The sequence below is a fragment of the Microtus pennsylvanicus genome, chromosome 22, assembly GCF_037038515.1.
Source record: "Microtus pennsylvanicus isolate mMicPen1 chromosome 22, mMicPen1.hap1, whole genome shotgun sequence".
NCBI lineage: Eukaryota > Metazoa > Chordata > Mammalia > Rodentia > Cricetidae > Microtus > Microtus pennsylvanicus.
This window is the reverse complement of record NC_134600.1, coordinates 357,066-372,500: the sequence shown is the minus strand read 5'-3', so window position 1 is coordinate 372,500 and position 15,435 is coordinate 357,066. Positions and strand designations below refer to the sequence as shown.

At 41.6% G+C, this 15,435-nt stretch overlaps 1 protein-coding gene across 2 annotated transcripts in view; it reads left to right on the top strand.

The window, feature by feature from the left end:
- Positions 1 to 10,586, top strand: part of Bmpr2 (bone morphogenetic protein receptor type 2) — a 92,797-nt gene extending 82,211 nt beyond the window's left edge. The window contains exons 11-13 of one of the 2 annotated variants that reach the window (XM_075956343.1): positions 2,761 to 2,933; positions 6,893 to 8,175; positions 9,910 to 10,586. In XM_075956343.1, the coding sequence (XP_075812458.1) occupies positions 2,761 to 2,933; positions 6,893 to 8,175; positions 9,910 to 10,160 (1,707 nt within the window). In that variant the 3' untranslated portion in view covers positions 10,161 to 10,586. The remainder of the gene's footprint in view (positions 1 to 2,760; positions 2,934 to 6,892; positions 8,176 to 9,909) is intronic. The other variant, XM_075956344.1, reaches the window with a different exon arrangement.
- The last annotated feature ends 4,849 nt before the right edge of the window (positions 10,587 to 15,435 follow it).

Below are 15,435 nucleotides of genomic sequence, written 5' to 3'. Positions count from 1 at the left end.
AACATTCCAAGTCTGAATTTCTCCCCCCTCCTCTGTTGTTTTTTGTTTGTTTATCTGTTTGGAAAACAGGGCTGTGGATAACTTTGAACTCCTGCCTCCGCCGCTGAGTGCGTGTGCCACCGTGCTGGCTCATGTGGGTTCATGTGTGCCAGCACTCTACCGACCACGCTGCGTCTCCAGCGTTGTTCTAATTGTTCAGCATTTGCTCAGCTTCACCTTTTGAGCAGCCCATTAGTTTCTTACTAACAGTGTTGTATCAATTGTTTGTTCATTATATTTTTAATTCCCTGGGGTGGCAGGATGGCCCATCAGGTCAAGGCCCCTGCCACCGAGCTTGATGCCATATCTCAGTTCCTGGAACCCACAGAGTGCAAGGAGAGAACTGATTTACACAGTGTTCGCTGGCCTCCAGTGCACACCATGACATTTGCCATTCTTCCCCAATAATACATTAAAATTTTTAAATTTCTACAATCCTATTTTTATTTCTAGAAGTTTGTATTGCTTTGTATTTCCTCAGTGATCTCTTCTTAAGGTAGTAATGTAATGATGATTACTTCTGAAGGTATTTATTACATTTTTATACTTAGTACAAATTAATTTTCTTAGCTCTAATTAAAGAACATGAAGAAATTTAGTAATTTAAATCATTTTACTATATATTTTCCCATCCCACTTACAGATTGCCTCAACAGAATAAAATATTTTCATTCGTATCAGAGAGAGACTAGAGATGTAACCCTTCAGATAGATTGAGCTTCATCTTAGTGGTCATCTTTGTTAGTAGATTAATCTCAAAGCTGTCTTATGTTTCAGATGAGATTGAAATCTTTAAGTATATGGCCACTAAAGAGCTCATTCAGTTCATACACACGGTTGATGAGATTTCAATCAGATCAATCAGATGAGATTGAAACCTTTAAGTATATGGCCACTAAAGAGCGTGTTCAGTTCATACACACAGCTGATGAGATTTCAATCAGATCAATCAGATGAGATGACTGAAACCTTTAAGTATATGGCCACTAAAGAGCGTGTTCAGTTCATACACACGGTTGCCTCCAAATGGCAGTTTTTGCTATGCAGACTTGGGCAGTTCCTTAAGCAGGTAAGGGGGTGAATTGTACTCTACCAGGATTCCCCAGAGCTGCCGACCTCATAGAAAACGTCTGTGAGATCTGAGAGTTTGTTATACTCAGTCGCGACCTCCTCTCCTTACCTTGTGTCGTCTCACTGCGGTGACGAAGGTCTGTTCTTTTGAAGCGTTTGTCGGCAACCCGACCGTTGTGGGATATGCAACATACACAGTTTTGCCTGACAACTCTTTACTTCTAATTTAGATGAGGTTGCTAAGCAAGGGACTTTTAATATTTGGTTTATATCCAACAAATCCATTTAAACTTGATATAGATGGTATAGCCAAAAGAAAAGTTTCTCTGCAGTGGCAATACAGTTCAAGAGTTAGGGAGGAAGTGTATAGTTTATTAACGTGACTAAAGGTTTATTAATTCTTTGAAAAAGGAAGAGCTATTTTTAAAAAATGCAGTTTAGGTGGGCATGGTGGAGCATTCTTTTAGTTCCAGCACGGGGGAGGGGGGCGGATCTCTGTGAGTTGGAGGCCAGCTTGGTCTACGCGGTGAGTTCCAGGACAGCCAGAGCTACATAGAGAAACCTTGTCTCGAAATAAACCAAACCAAAGCAAAACAAACAAAGATTATTGACTCTTATACTTACCTGGAATTACTTTTTAAATTTCAAGTTGGAGAACCCTTTTAACTTACTTACAGAGCATGTCCACAACAATGACTTCCCCTGATTTGATAGATAGATGGGTGATAGATTGATGATAGGTAGATACATACATAAAAAAATAAAATTATTTTTAAGGAATTGTTTTCTTAGGCCAGACATGTTGACATACACCTTTATTACCAGCACTCAGGAGGCAGAGGCAGGCAGATCTCTGTGAGTTCAAGGCCAGCCTGGTCTAGAGAGTGAGTTCCAGGACAGTCTGAGTGGGCTACAGAGAGAAACCCTCTGGGGGGGGGGGGGGGATGTTTTCTTAATTCAGTTCTTCATCTGTTGTTTTCTTAGTTCTTTGGTTCACTTGAAATTTTTTGATACCTCTAATACTTGTACTTCCTTGATTTCTGTTAAGATTTTATTTCCCTGTAAATGGATAACACATTCTTGTTTCTTTGCATTCCTTTTGGGTTTTTGTTTATTTTTAGGCGGGATTTCATGTATCCCAGTCTTGTCTCAAAGATTTCATTCTAAGATCAAGAATATCCCTGAGGTCCTGACCTTCTGCCTCTCCCTCCCAAGTGCTAAAATTTCAAGTACAATACTTGGTTTCCTTTGTAATTTTTTTTTGTTTGAAATTGGACATTTGGGGCTGTAGCTGTAGCTTAATTAAGTCCCTGAAACCTAAAGAAATAAATAAACATTATAACAAATATTAAAATAAATAGCTGGGTATAGTGACATGCTTTTTAATCCCAGCACTCGGGAGGCAGAGGCAGGCGGATCTCTGAGTTCGAGGCCAGCCTGGTCTACAGAACTAGTTCCAGGACAGGCTCCATAGCCACAGAGAAACCCTGTCTTGAAAAACCCAGATAGATATGGTATGCAGAATATAAATAAATCTAAAAGAAAAAAAAAGAAAACAACCTCCCAAAAAACCCAAAATCATACGTATATATACAACCTGATTTTCTTTGAACACAGTTGTAAACAGTATGCTCTCTGATGGTGCTGTAGGCGGTGAGATCACTCAAGGAAACGATCGAAGACTGCTGGGACCAGGACGCAGAGGCTCGGCTCACGGCGCAGTGTGCTGAGGAGAGAATGGCTGAGCTTATGATGATATGGGAGAGAAACAAGTCTGTGAGCCCAACGGTCAACCCCATGTCTACTGCCATGCAGAATGAACGGTAAGACCCCGGGGCTCGTGGCTGTCACTTAGCTGTTGGCACCGGAGACCAAGTAAAGGACAGGAAACAAACGCTGCTAAGTCAGCCTAGTGATGCGATAGCTCCTGTCGTGTGAGGCTATTGTTTTTCTTTCTGGAACTAGCTCTTGTAGACCAGACTGGCCTCGAACTTACAGAGATCCACCTGCCTCTGCCTCCCAAGTGCTGGCTTAAAGGCATGTGCCACTACCACCCAGCTTTAAATTGTTTTCTTTGTAAGATTATTTTTAATTTATTATGTTTGCAGTGTTCTGCCTGCAGGCTAGAAGAGGGCATTAGATTTCATTGCAGATGGCTGTGAGCTGTGGGTGCTGGGAATTGAACTCAGGACCTCTTGAAGAGCAGCCAGCGCTCTTAATCTCTGAGCCATCTCTGCAGCCCCCAATATCCCTAGTGTTTTATTTATTTATTTAATTAATTTTTTTTGGTTTTTTGAGACAGGGTTTCTCTGTGGCTTTGGAGCCTGTCCTGGAACTAGCTCTGTAGACCAGGCTGGTCTCGAACTCACAGAGATCCACCTGCCTCTGCCTCCCGAGTGCTGGGATTAAAGGCGTGCGCCACCATCGCCCGGCGTGTTTTGTTTTTTTTTTAAGATTTATTTTTGTTATTTTTAATATGTGTGTTGAGGTGGAAGCAGGGATGTGCACGAGTTTGGGTGTCTGGAGCCAGAGGCGTGAGATCCCTCTGGAGCTAGGATTTTAAGCAGTCGGGGGCTATGGAGCAGTGAACTGAATCCAAGTTCTACAGGAAGAACACCTGCTCTTGAGCACAGAGCAAGGTCCAGGATTGCCAGAGCTACACAGAGAAACCCTGTTTGAAGAAACCAAAAGGGGAGGGAGAATTAGTGTAACTTACCTTTAACGTTAAAGATAAAATATTCTTATAGTTGTAAAAGCTTATAACTTGTACATGTACTTTGTGTTCTGTCTTGTGTTTATTGGTGTTTTTATTTCGTAAGCACATGTGACTCTCGGGTATCTACTGCTGTTGCAGTGGACACGACTTGTGCACTGGCTCTCCAGCGCTGCTTACAGAACACACGACACTTCTGTCCCGTGAGACATTTCCTGTGCTACAACTATACCTTCAGATCCCAAGTAAAAAGGCGTTAGGACTGGAGAGACAGCTCGGGGGTTAAGAGCACTGGCTGTTCTTGCCGAGGACAGCACCCACATGGCAGCTCACAACTGTCTGTAAGTCAGTTCCAGGGAAGCTGACACCCTCACACCAATCCTCATAAAATCAAATAGAAGTGCTGTCCCTTTACGCGCATTAGAGGAGTCTTCTCCATCTTCTGTGTTTCCGCTTCCCTATAATCTAAAGTCTGCAGGTCATACATCTGTCAATGGTCAGATGAAGGGAATACAGAGAGGGCTCAGTTAGAGCCCTTGCTGCTCTCCCAGCAGACCCTGATTCCGTTCCCTGTTGTCGGTTGTTTTTACTCTTTAGGCTTTTTGAGGGGCCCACAACCCTGCTCCCAGATAAATCACACACGAAGGCTTCTTCTTAGTTAGGAGTGTCCAGCCTTACCTTGGCTTGTTTCTTGCCTGCTTTTCTTTTTTTTTTTTTTTTTAAATATTTATTTATTATGTATACAATATTCTGTTTGTATGTCTGCAGGCCAGAAGAGGGCACCAGCTCTCATTATAGGTGGTTGTGAGCCACCATGTGGTTACTGGGAATTGAACTCAGGACCTCTGGAAGAGCAGTCAGTGCTCTTTAACCGCTGAGCCATCTCTCCAGCCCCCTTGCCTGCTTTTCTTATATTAAATTATCCCACCTACCTTTTTCCTCTGAGTTTTTCTCTTTCTTACTTCCCTTCTTACACTGTGGCTGGGTGGCTGTCCCGACCTCCTCCTCCTCCTCCTCCTCCTCCTCCTCCTCCTCCTCCTCCTCCTCCTCCTCCTCCTCCTCCCCGTCCTCCTCCTCCTCCTCCTCCTCCTCCTCCTCCTCCTCCTCCCTCTCACCGCCAGCCCCGCCTATCCTTGCTCCTGCCTCGCTATTGGCCGTTCCGCTCTTTATTAGACCACCAGGTGTTTTAGACAGGCAAAGAACCACAGCTTCACAGAGTTAAACAAATGCAGCATAACAAAAGTCACACACCCTAAAATAATATTCCTCAGCAGTTCCCAGCTCCCATCCACATTGTGGTTCCTAACCATCTGTAACTGCAGTTCCAGGGAGTCCAGCTCCTTCTTCTGACCTCTGCAGGCACTGCAGGTGAATACTTATATACATAAAGTCTTTTAAAAAAAAAAAGTCAGCTGAAGCTCCTACTTTAAATACTTTGGAATTTTTCTTGAGTGATTAAAAAAAAAAAAAACAAAAACCAACTCCTAGCCTCTACTTTGGTTTTCCTCCCCCTTGTGTTATTCACTGGCTCTTTGTACCCCCATCTCTCCCTAGTTTCTCCTATATGAGGGCTCACATAAGGGTTGTTTGTACTGTGGGCTTCATCTCACTGTGCCCTAACCTCTCCATATCTCCTTAGCTCCCCTTTTCGTGGTTGCTGCTATTCCCGCATCAGACGCCAGTCTCCTTTACAGACCCTCTTTTTCTTGAGCTGATTCTCTTGTCCTGCTTTTCTCTGTTAATACTCCCAGGACCGTGGTCACTTCAGTGAAGCCCGTCCCTAATACTTCCTGTAAAGAGACTTTAAATAATATGTAATTGTGACCATCCGGAGCTGTCACTTCCAGGAGCAATGGGGCCAGTGGGGTTCTCAGTAACTGAAGAGCAGTCCTGAACTGTAGGTGGATTTTCCTCTCTGGGGGCCACCACCCAGCTCCCAGATAAACACACAGAGACTTATTCTTACTTGTGGATGCCCGGCCTTAGCTTGGCTTGTTTCTAGTCAGCTTTTCTAACTTAAATGAGCCCGTTTATGTTTTGCCTCTGGATTTTTGGGGTTTTTTTTAACCTTTCTTTCTATACATCTATATATTCTATACATCTTTCTTTCCTTCTTATTCCGTGGCTAACCCCTGGCATCCTCCTCCTCTTCTTTTCTCAACCCTCAATCTCTTCCCTGGATTTCTCCTGTTTATTCTCCTTACGTGCCAGCCCCACCTGTCCTTTCTCGTGATTCAGCTTTGTTCCTTTATCCGAGTGCTGTCTTCTGCCTCATAGCTTAGCTCTACAGAAACTTACACCAGTAGTGGCTCCTGCAGAAAGGTGTGTTCCATTGTTAGCATGTACCTATTTGTTGTGCATATACTATTGGACCTAGGGTTACAGGAATAAAAATAAACATATCCCATGGTTCCTCTGTTTACAAAATAATGTTACTTGTATAGGTATATAATTCATAAAAGATGTTGATATTATAAAATTATAGGTGATATTTTAAAAATTAACTCTTTTATTTATTTTTTGAGGTGTTTTTGTTTGTTTGTTTATTCAACACAGGGTTTCTCTGTGTGGCTCTGACTGTCCTGGAACTCACTCTGAGACCAGACTGACCTCGAACTCACAGAAATCCACCTGTCTCTGCCTCTCAAGTGCTGGGGTTAAAGATGTACACCACCACTGCCCGGCTTAAGATTTTATTTTTATTTTTTGTTTATATGAGTGCCTGAATGTGTGTGCCCCATGTTCCTGCAATGCCTGCCAAGGCCAGAAGGTGTCGCTGGGTCTCCAGCCACTGAATTAACTCTTGTATGGCTGGGTGGGTGACGTGCTCGCTGCCGAGACTGACGGCCTGGTTTGACTCCTGAGACCCCCGTGCCGGAAGAGAAGTGACCCTACAGTTGACCTCTGCTCTCCGCACGTACCCAGATACACGAAGTAGTTACGTGCAGTAAAAGTGCAGGGCACAAAATAAGAAGCAGTTGGACTTTGAAATCTGGTGTTTACTTGGAATAGGCAGTTCGTCTTAAGTCTCTGTTCCCATGGTCATTCCTTTTCTTTTCTTTCTTCAAGCAACCTGTCACATAATAGGCGTGTGCCAAAAATTGGGCCTTATCCGGATTATTCTTCTTCCTCGTATATTGAAGACTCCATACACCACACTGACAGCATTGTGAAAAATATTTCCTCTGAGCATTCGATGTCCAGCAGCACGCCTTTGACTGTAGGAGAAAAGAACCGAAACTCAATTAATTACGAACGGCAGCAAGCACAAGCTCGGATCCCCAGCCCTGAAACAAGCGTCACCAGCCTGTCCACAAACACAACCACCACAAACACCACGGGCCTCACTCCGAGTACTGGCATGACCACCATCTCTGAGATGCCGTACCCAGATGAAACCAATCTGCATGCCACGAATGTTGCGCAGCCGATTGGGCCGACCCCTGTCTGCTTGCAGCTGACGGAAGAAGACCTGGAGACCAATAAGCTAGACCCAAAAGAAGTTGATAAGAACCTCAAGGAAAGCTCCGACGAGAACCTCATGGAACACTCTCTCAAGCAGTTCAGTGGGCCAGACCCCTTGAGCAGTACCAGTTCCAGCCTGCTTTATCCACTCATAAAGCTCGCAGTGGAAGTAACTGGGCAGCAGGACTTCACACAGGCTGCAAACGGCCAGGCCTGCTTAATTCCTGATGTTCCGCCTGCTCAGCTCTATCCTCTCCCTAAGCAACAGAACCTGCCTAAGAGACCCACTAGTTTGCCTTTGAACACCAAAAATTCAACAAAAGAACCCCGGCTAAAATTTGGCAACAAGCACAAATCAAACTTGAAACAGGTAGAAACTGGAGTTGCCAAGATGAATACAATCAATGCCGCAGAACCTCACGTAGTGACGGTGACTGTGAATGGGGTGGCAGGGAGAAGCCACACTGTTAATTCCCATGTCGCCACAACCCAGTACGCCAATGGGACGGTGCCGTCTGGCCAGGCGGCCAACATAGTGGCACAGAGGGCTCAAGACATGCTGCAGAATCAGTTTATTGGCGAGGATACCCGGCTGAATATTAATTCCAGTCCTGATGAGCATGAACCTTTACTGAGACGAGAGCAGCAAGCTGGCCATGATGAAGGGGTTCTGGACCGTTTGGTAGACAGGCGGGAACGGCCCCTCGAAGGGAGCCGAACTAATTCCAATAACAACAACAGCAATCCATGCTCAGAACAAGATGGACTTCCACAGGGTGTTACAAGCACAGTTGCAGATCCTGGGCCATCGAAGCCCAGAAGAGCACAGAGGCCCAGTTCTCTGGATCTTTCAGCCACAAATATCTTGGATGGCAGCAGTATACAGAGTAAGTGTCCTTTAGAGTCTTTACCCTGTCACCTCAAGAGACAGAGTGACTGGGCCTCAGAAGGATTATTGCAATTGCCAGCTTAATCTATGTGTTTTTTGATGGCTTCTTTATGGTGTGGGTCATGTACTTGTTGTGACAGAGGAGGTTAAATCAGCACGTAGTAAGGTCAGAGCACCAGGTGGCAACATTATGCTACTTTTACTTCTAAAGCATTTGTTATACATAATCATATGTTAAATCTACTTTTAGTTTTAACTTAGTAAGTCTTTATATGTATTTCGTGTTTGTTTGTTTGTGACAAGGTCTCTGTTTGTAGCTCTGACTGCCCTGGAACTAGCTGTATAGACCAGGCCGGTCTTAAACTCACAGTGTGCTGGGATTAAAGGCCTGTGCCTCCACACCCAGTAAGTCCTAGAAGTCAAGAGAAGTCTCAGGAAGCACTGAAGTTGTTCTCAGTCCTTAAGTGCCGACTTTATTGAGGCTCACACATAAGAGATAAACTGCAGCGTGCTCCCTTGCTCTACAAGGTTACAGCCCAAGACAGGAGAGCTCACCAGGATCTCTTAACAGTCATTACTAGGTAAAATAATTCATTTATGAACCCCAGCACTCAAGAAGCAGAGGCAGACAGACCTTTACGTTTGATGAGGACAGCCTGGTCTACAGAGTGAGTTCAGGACAGTCAGAGCTACACAGAAAAACCCTGTGTTGAAAAGAAAGAAAAAGAAAAAAACAAAATCCTCGCCCGTTACTTAAAGTGGTTTATATTACAAGCTAGTTGACACACCTTGCTTGCTTCTGTATGCACAAAGCATCTTGTCAAATATGAGAACAGAGAATTATGGGGAAATGTTCGTCCCTGTAAAGCCATTACATGCTAAAGGCCTTTTGAGTTTGGTCCACTTTGAGCATTTTTTGTTTTGCTTTGTCTTTTTGAGATAAGGACCCACTTTATAACTCATTGTGACAAAGGCTGGACTGGAATTCAATATCTTCCTGCCTCAGCTTCCTAAGAACCTGGAATTTCAGGAATACATCACCCACTTCATACCTAGCCCACCTTTCAGCATTAAGTCAAATGATAAGTGTTTTTAGCAAGTTGAAGTCTGTACCAGAGCAAGAGGATTTGAAAATGCAATGAAGAATTTTGAATTTTTTTGCCTGGCAGTGGTGGCGCACACCTTTAATCCCAGCACTTGGGAGGCGGAAACAGGTGGATCTCTGTGCGTTTGAGGCCAGCTTGGTCTGCAGAGTGAGTTCTAGGACAGCCAGGGCTACACAGGAAACCCTGTCTCAAAAATTAATTAAACAAAATGAAAAGAATTTTGAATTTTATCAGTTCTTATTAGATTTATTTATTTTTTAAATTGTGTCTCAAAAATGAGTTGGTTGAATTTTACTTAGGAAAATGTTGTCTAGCATCACATATTTCAAGAAATATCCGTCATTTGGGTCTGTAGATGCCGGCTGAGCCTGTGCATGACATTGTTAGAGTCTTGTGTAGCTCAGGCTGGGCTCTGTAGTAGCTGTCGAGACAAGGATAGTGTTGAGCTTCTGGTCCTCCTGCTTCGGCTCCCACAGCACCAGCGGGGTTTCAGTGGTCCTGGGACCAGGCTACATTGTATCCAGCCAACCCCTGTACTTCTAAATCTGGCTACATTGTATCCAGCCAACCCCTGTACTTCTAAATCTGTCCTTCCCTACAGCTCATCTCTGTGCTTTTGTTTTCAGTAGGTGAGTCTACACAGGATGGCAAATCAGGATCAGGGGAAAAGATCAAGAAACGCGTGAAAACTCCATACTCCCTTAAGCGGTGGCGCCCCTCCACGTGGGTCATCTCCACTGAACCCCTGGACTGTGAGGTCAACAACAATGGGAGTGACCGAGCAGTCCATTCTAAATCTAGCACTGCTGTGTACCTCGCAGAAGGAGGCACTGCCACCACCATGGTGTCTAAGGATATAGGGATGAATTGTCTGTGAGATGTTTCCAATCTTATGGAGTGAAATTATTTTTTTGCATCATTTAAACATGCAGAAGACATTTAAAAAACAAACTGCTTTACCCTCCTGTCAGCACCCTTCCCACCCTACACCAGGACTTGCTTTAAATAGATTTCAGCTATGCAGAAAATTTTAGCTCATGCTTCCATATTTTTTAATTTTGTTTTTTAAGTTTTGCACTTTTGTTTAGTCTTGCTAAAGTTATATTTGTCTGTTATGACCACATTATGTGTGTGCGTATCAAAAGTGGTCTCAAAATATTTTTTTAAGAAAAAAAAAACAAAACCAGTGTATTGCTGATAATCAGTTTGGACCATTTCTAAAGGTCACTAAAGCAGAAGCAGGAGACGGGCCCGACTGCAGTGGTGTCCCGGGCACAAGCTCGTTCCTGTGTCGTCTGTTGGACATTCTTCTCTCGTGTTTTATTTGAGTGTGCAATAGTCTTCAGACCACAGAGAAGCTTTCTTAGCAGCTCTCCCCTAGCAGGGCACACATTCTTCCACTGTTGAAACCTGTCCCCCATTCTTCGATAAGATGAACATTTTCTGGCTTCCTCCTTAGGGAGAATGCATAGATACTGTTCCAAGGGCTCCAAAAAGGACTCACCAAGACCTTTCTTGAAATGCCTTTGTCTTTTAGCCTTCCAAATACTAAGTGTTTCCTTCCAGGCATTTTAATAGGCATATTTGGTTCTGATTTTGGAAGTTCATAAGAGAGCATAGAACAAAATAGAAGAAAGCAAACACTAGCCGTTTCCATTTTATTTTTTCTATGTATGTTCATGTTCCATATTCGTTTATTTAATAAATACTTTTTATCTGAAAATGTATAGAGCTAAACTTATGTGGAATTTTTAAGTAAGTAGATGGGCAAGGCGATGTAGTGTAGGAACTTTGTTTTTTCTGACCATCACAAATTAAATTACATTTCCTATTTATAACCTCAGAAAAACTCATAGTTTTGAATTTATAATATCTTTTATTGTTTCCCAGCAAAGCGTGACAGCTTTATGTGAAAACGATTCTTCTTCCCATGACCTAAAACACTGTGTGGAAAGCCCAGTCAGCCAGCATGCCCAGTCCCGTGGAAGAAGGGCTTGCTGCCAGACTTAGGACTATTGAGACAGCTAAGATTTGCCCTCTTTCTTTCGCTAACTTTCTTTGCTAATCCTGTTTTCATGATTTCTCCCTTTGCCAATTTCACATGATCCTGGACTTTGAGCAGCGTCTGTTACTCGTGTTGTGGCAGAGCCTGCCTTCTGGTGACGCCTATGGTGAAGTCACAGGCGCGCGCGCTCTCTGCTTCTCCTTTTGTCACGAGTGATCCGTAAACCAGGCTCTGTCTTTTAATAAAGCACTTTCTGTCAGATATGGATTTTCCTTAAACATTGTTTCCTGCCAGTTTGCAAACAAATGGTTCTCATGTTTTCAGATGCTCAAAATTCTTATTATGCATTATCTGATTAAGTTTTAATTTTTTACAGGGGGAGGTAAAAAAGTTAAGTGTAAGTCTCCAAATTCCTGATCTCAGTTCTGGTGTCCTGAACACCATTTTCTCATTTGAAACCCTCTGCCCTCACGATTTAACTAAAGACGGCCCCTTTCCCAGCACACTGTCCACAGCACTTGTGACTTCTTTGACTTGCCATCTGCTGCGCTGCTTTGATGTGACAACATTTAAAACATTTATTCAGCTGGGCTGCTGACTGGAGTCTCAGTCCTTGGATTAAGATGGTCTTGTTCTCCTGGGACCCCTTTCTCCCCTTTGTGCTTTCTTGGCCCCTCTTCTGGGTCAGATTTGTCTTGTTTTGTTTTGGGTTGGGTTTTTTTCGTGACAGAGCTTCTCTGTGTGGCTCTGGCTGTCCTGGAACTCGCTCTGTAGACCAGGCTGGCTTTGAACTCAGATTCTTAAAATAAATTTTGTCTTCTGACATCAGTTTATTTCAGGTAGTGACCATTTTTTTTAAATCTATGTAACAAATAACTTTTGTCTTTTACTTCCTTGTCTGTCCAAATGTCTTTCAGATACATTTCAGGATTTTTGTTTTTTTTTTCAGTTGTCGGACAACTTTAAATCAAAATAAATTATATTCCTTCTATCTCTAACTGAAGCACTGAGAATAAATGTCCCCCGGAGGTCCAGCTGGTCTTTCTCTGTCAGAAAACTGCCTTACATTCTAATAGTTTATATTAAGGCCAATCACTTGTGAATTTCCCAACAGTCTTCAATGGTTAATACATTTATGAAATGCTTTAAAAAGTAGTATGCCAGGTTAAAAGAGAAAGGGTATCGTGTCCAATCTCATGCAGATATGTTTAAAACAAATAATTCCTTTCACTGATACATGGTAACTGCTTGACAAATAGGAATAGCAGAAAGCATAGGTCCTTTTAATAAATGTTGGAATTTATAATACAGAGCACTCAAAAATCCCTTTAATAACTTAAATTACTTGTTCACTTTATTTATCTGATTCTTGAAGCTGAAGCTGAATTTACCGAAGATTTCACATAAAAATTAATGTTGGGCCTTTTGATTAAAAGTCATTCAGTTCAAAAATATTTCCCTGAACAGTATTATAATCTTTAAAGAATCATAACAGGACATTTTCTTTAAAAAATGCCATTTGTGGGGCTGGAGAAGCAGCAAGGCCGCTAACGGTGGTTTCTGCTTTTCTGAGGACCCAGGTTGAACTCACAGCAGCTCCATGGCTGGTCACAGCCTCCTGACGTGCACATAACTAAAAAATATAAAAATCAATCCTAAAGTCCTAATCATATACCAAAAGTAAGTAATGGAAAGAACTTGATTTGAATTATGTATAGAATAAAGTGATTTAAATAGAAACACTAAAACATTTAAATGTATAATTTAAAACCACTTTTACTGTGGGCATTGTGAAAGGACATACTCTGAAAACTGGCCTCTACATGCACTGTATTTTCATCTTCACAGCAACCATATTTTAATTAATTTTCATATTTTACAAACAAGGAAACATTAAGAGACGATAGCTAATTTGTCCAAGTTTACCTAGGGTGAAATCCCAGGTTCCTTTCTACACATCTCTTTCATCCACACACGGTCTACATCCTTCGTGGACAGATGTGTGATACACTGACATTTTTACTCCAGCAGACTTGTGGCTTGTATATAAGCCACGCCAGATAACTTAATGGTTTGAGAAGTTAGGTAATCACTATTGCTTAAGAGACAGTTACTGATTCAGTACAAAATTCAGCCTACACCCTAAAATCACGTCACTTTTCTTCTGATACATTGCAGAACTGAAGGCAAAGCCAACTTTAAGAGAAAGGTAAAGGAAGCTGAGGGAACAGAGACCCTAAAGTGATCCCATATTAGATTTGGAAAAAAGTTTAATATAAATTTTCAGTCTTCTCAACCCTTTGACCCCATCTGTAAAATTTCGGCTTTAGCAATGTTAGAAAAAATGTTAAGCCAGAGAACCAAATAAGACGTATATGATATAGAAAAACACAAAATTAATACCCTTTATTATTATTATTATTAATGTTTTGCTTTTTTGAGACAGGATTTCTCTGTAGCTTTGGAGCCTGTCCAGAACTAGCTCTTGTAGACCAGGCTGACCTCGAACTCACAGAGATCCTCCTGCCTCCGCCTGCCCTGCTGCTAATACCCATTTTTATAAAGCAGGTTGTCATAGCTTCCTTACATGTGTGTATTTGTTCCAGAAACTGTGTGTTGGTTCTGAATGAGAAAGTGGAGAAAGGACACTCAGATCCAGTGGGATTTATCACCAATTCTGACAGATATTTTTATTTAAAATATTTCCAAGTTTGATTTCTGAATCCCAAAGGAATACCTGGTAGGCTGCAACTGTTACATTGCACATTTAGTCTCTATTAACAAGTCATTTAAAATGAAAAAAATTCAATAAATGTTTCTTGTTTCCATATTTATGGACATGAATATTTCATTGCGAGACCCTCATAGTATTTGATATTGTATTTTATTTTATACCATATTTTTAAAGCCTATGTTGAACTTAGTACCTGTCATGTGTATGTTATTACATGACTATCCACAGATTTTTTAAATATATATATATATAATTACTTTATATCCTTAATTCCTTAAAAGATAGATTCTTCACGCATGCTAGCTGATGTTCTAGACCTGCGATTTCGGGAAGTGTGTGACACTCCCTTAGAGACCCCAGGAATCTTTTTTAAGCTATGATAACTTTCAATATTCACACCCTTGACTAACAGCGGGGTGTGGTGTTTTTTGTTTTCCAGAAGATAAAGTTGCATTTTAACCTTTTTGTTTAGATTATGAACTATGCAAACTTTGTCCACAAACTACCTTACATGATCCCTTCCTAACCGTGCTGATTGATTAGGTCAGGCTGGCTGGTTACCTCCTGGGCAGGCCTCCCCCTGTGTCAGGAGAGTTTTCTTCATACCTGTTCTGTCTCTCACATGTGATTTTTGTGTTCCTCATACTTCACAGGGAAAAGAGAATAGATGGTTGTCCTCTCTGTTGCTCTTAGTCAGCTTCGGGCTTCTCGGCTAACCCTGTTCATCAGATAAAATTGCCCCAGTTCCTTTAGGTCTTTTCTCCTCATCTATTTTAATGACTTTATTTATATTTAAAAGCACATAAAATTCTATGTTATATTCAAGTGAATTGCTCCTGTTAATTTATAGCACAGCAGTTTGATAGGGTTCAGAGTACAGATGTTGCCATTTGACATTGAATTAAATCATCATACCACCCAAAATTCAGCACTTAATTTTGTTGTAGCTACATTTCTATTAAAGTGTATGTTATGATTTTATATCTGCACAGGTAGAGCTAAAAAGCCATGCATATAAGCATTTGTAATTGTGTATCATTTTTACTAAACTCGCACCACGTCACAGGGAGTTTTAGTATTACGATTGAGCCACAACAAATATTGTACATTTTTCTTCATATCAAATACTGTATTAAACACTAAATGCAAAATTAACTTTCAAAAGCAGACCCTACAAAAATCAGGTATTATCCATGCATATTTTTGTATTTTTGTAGACCACTTTTGAAATGCTTACCATTGTTTTTGCAGCATAGAGTGGATGGACTGAGACAATTTTTATTTAACTTTCAAGTAGTTAAAGTTGGGTGTTTGCATAGAAAGTAAATCTTCAAATTTATCTCATGGCATATAGATTTGAAAGTAAATATTCAAGAGGCTATACTATATGTTAAAATTATGCCCCAAATAAAT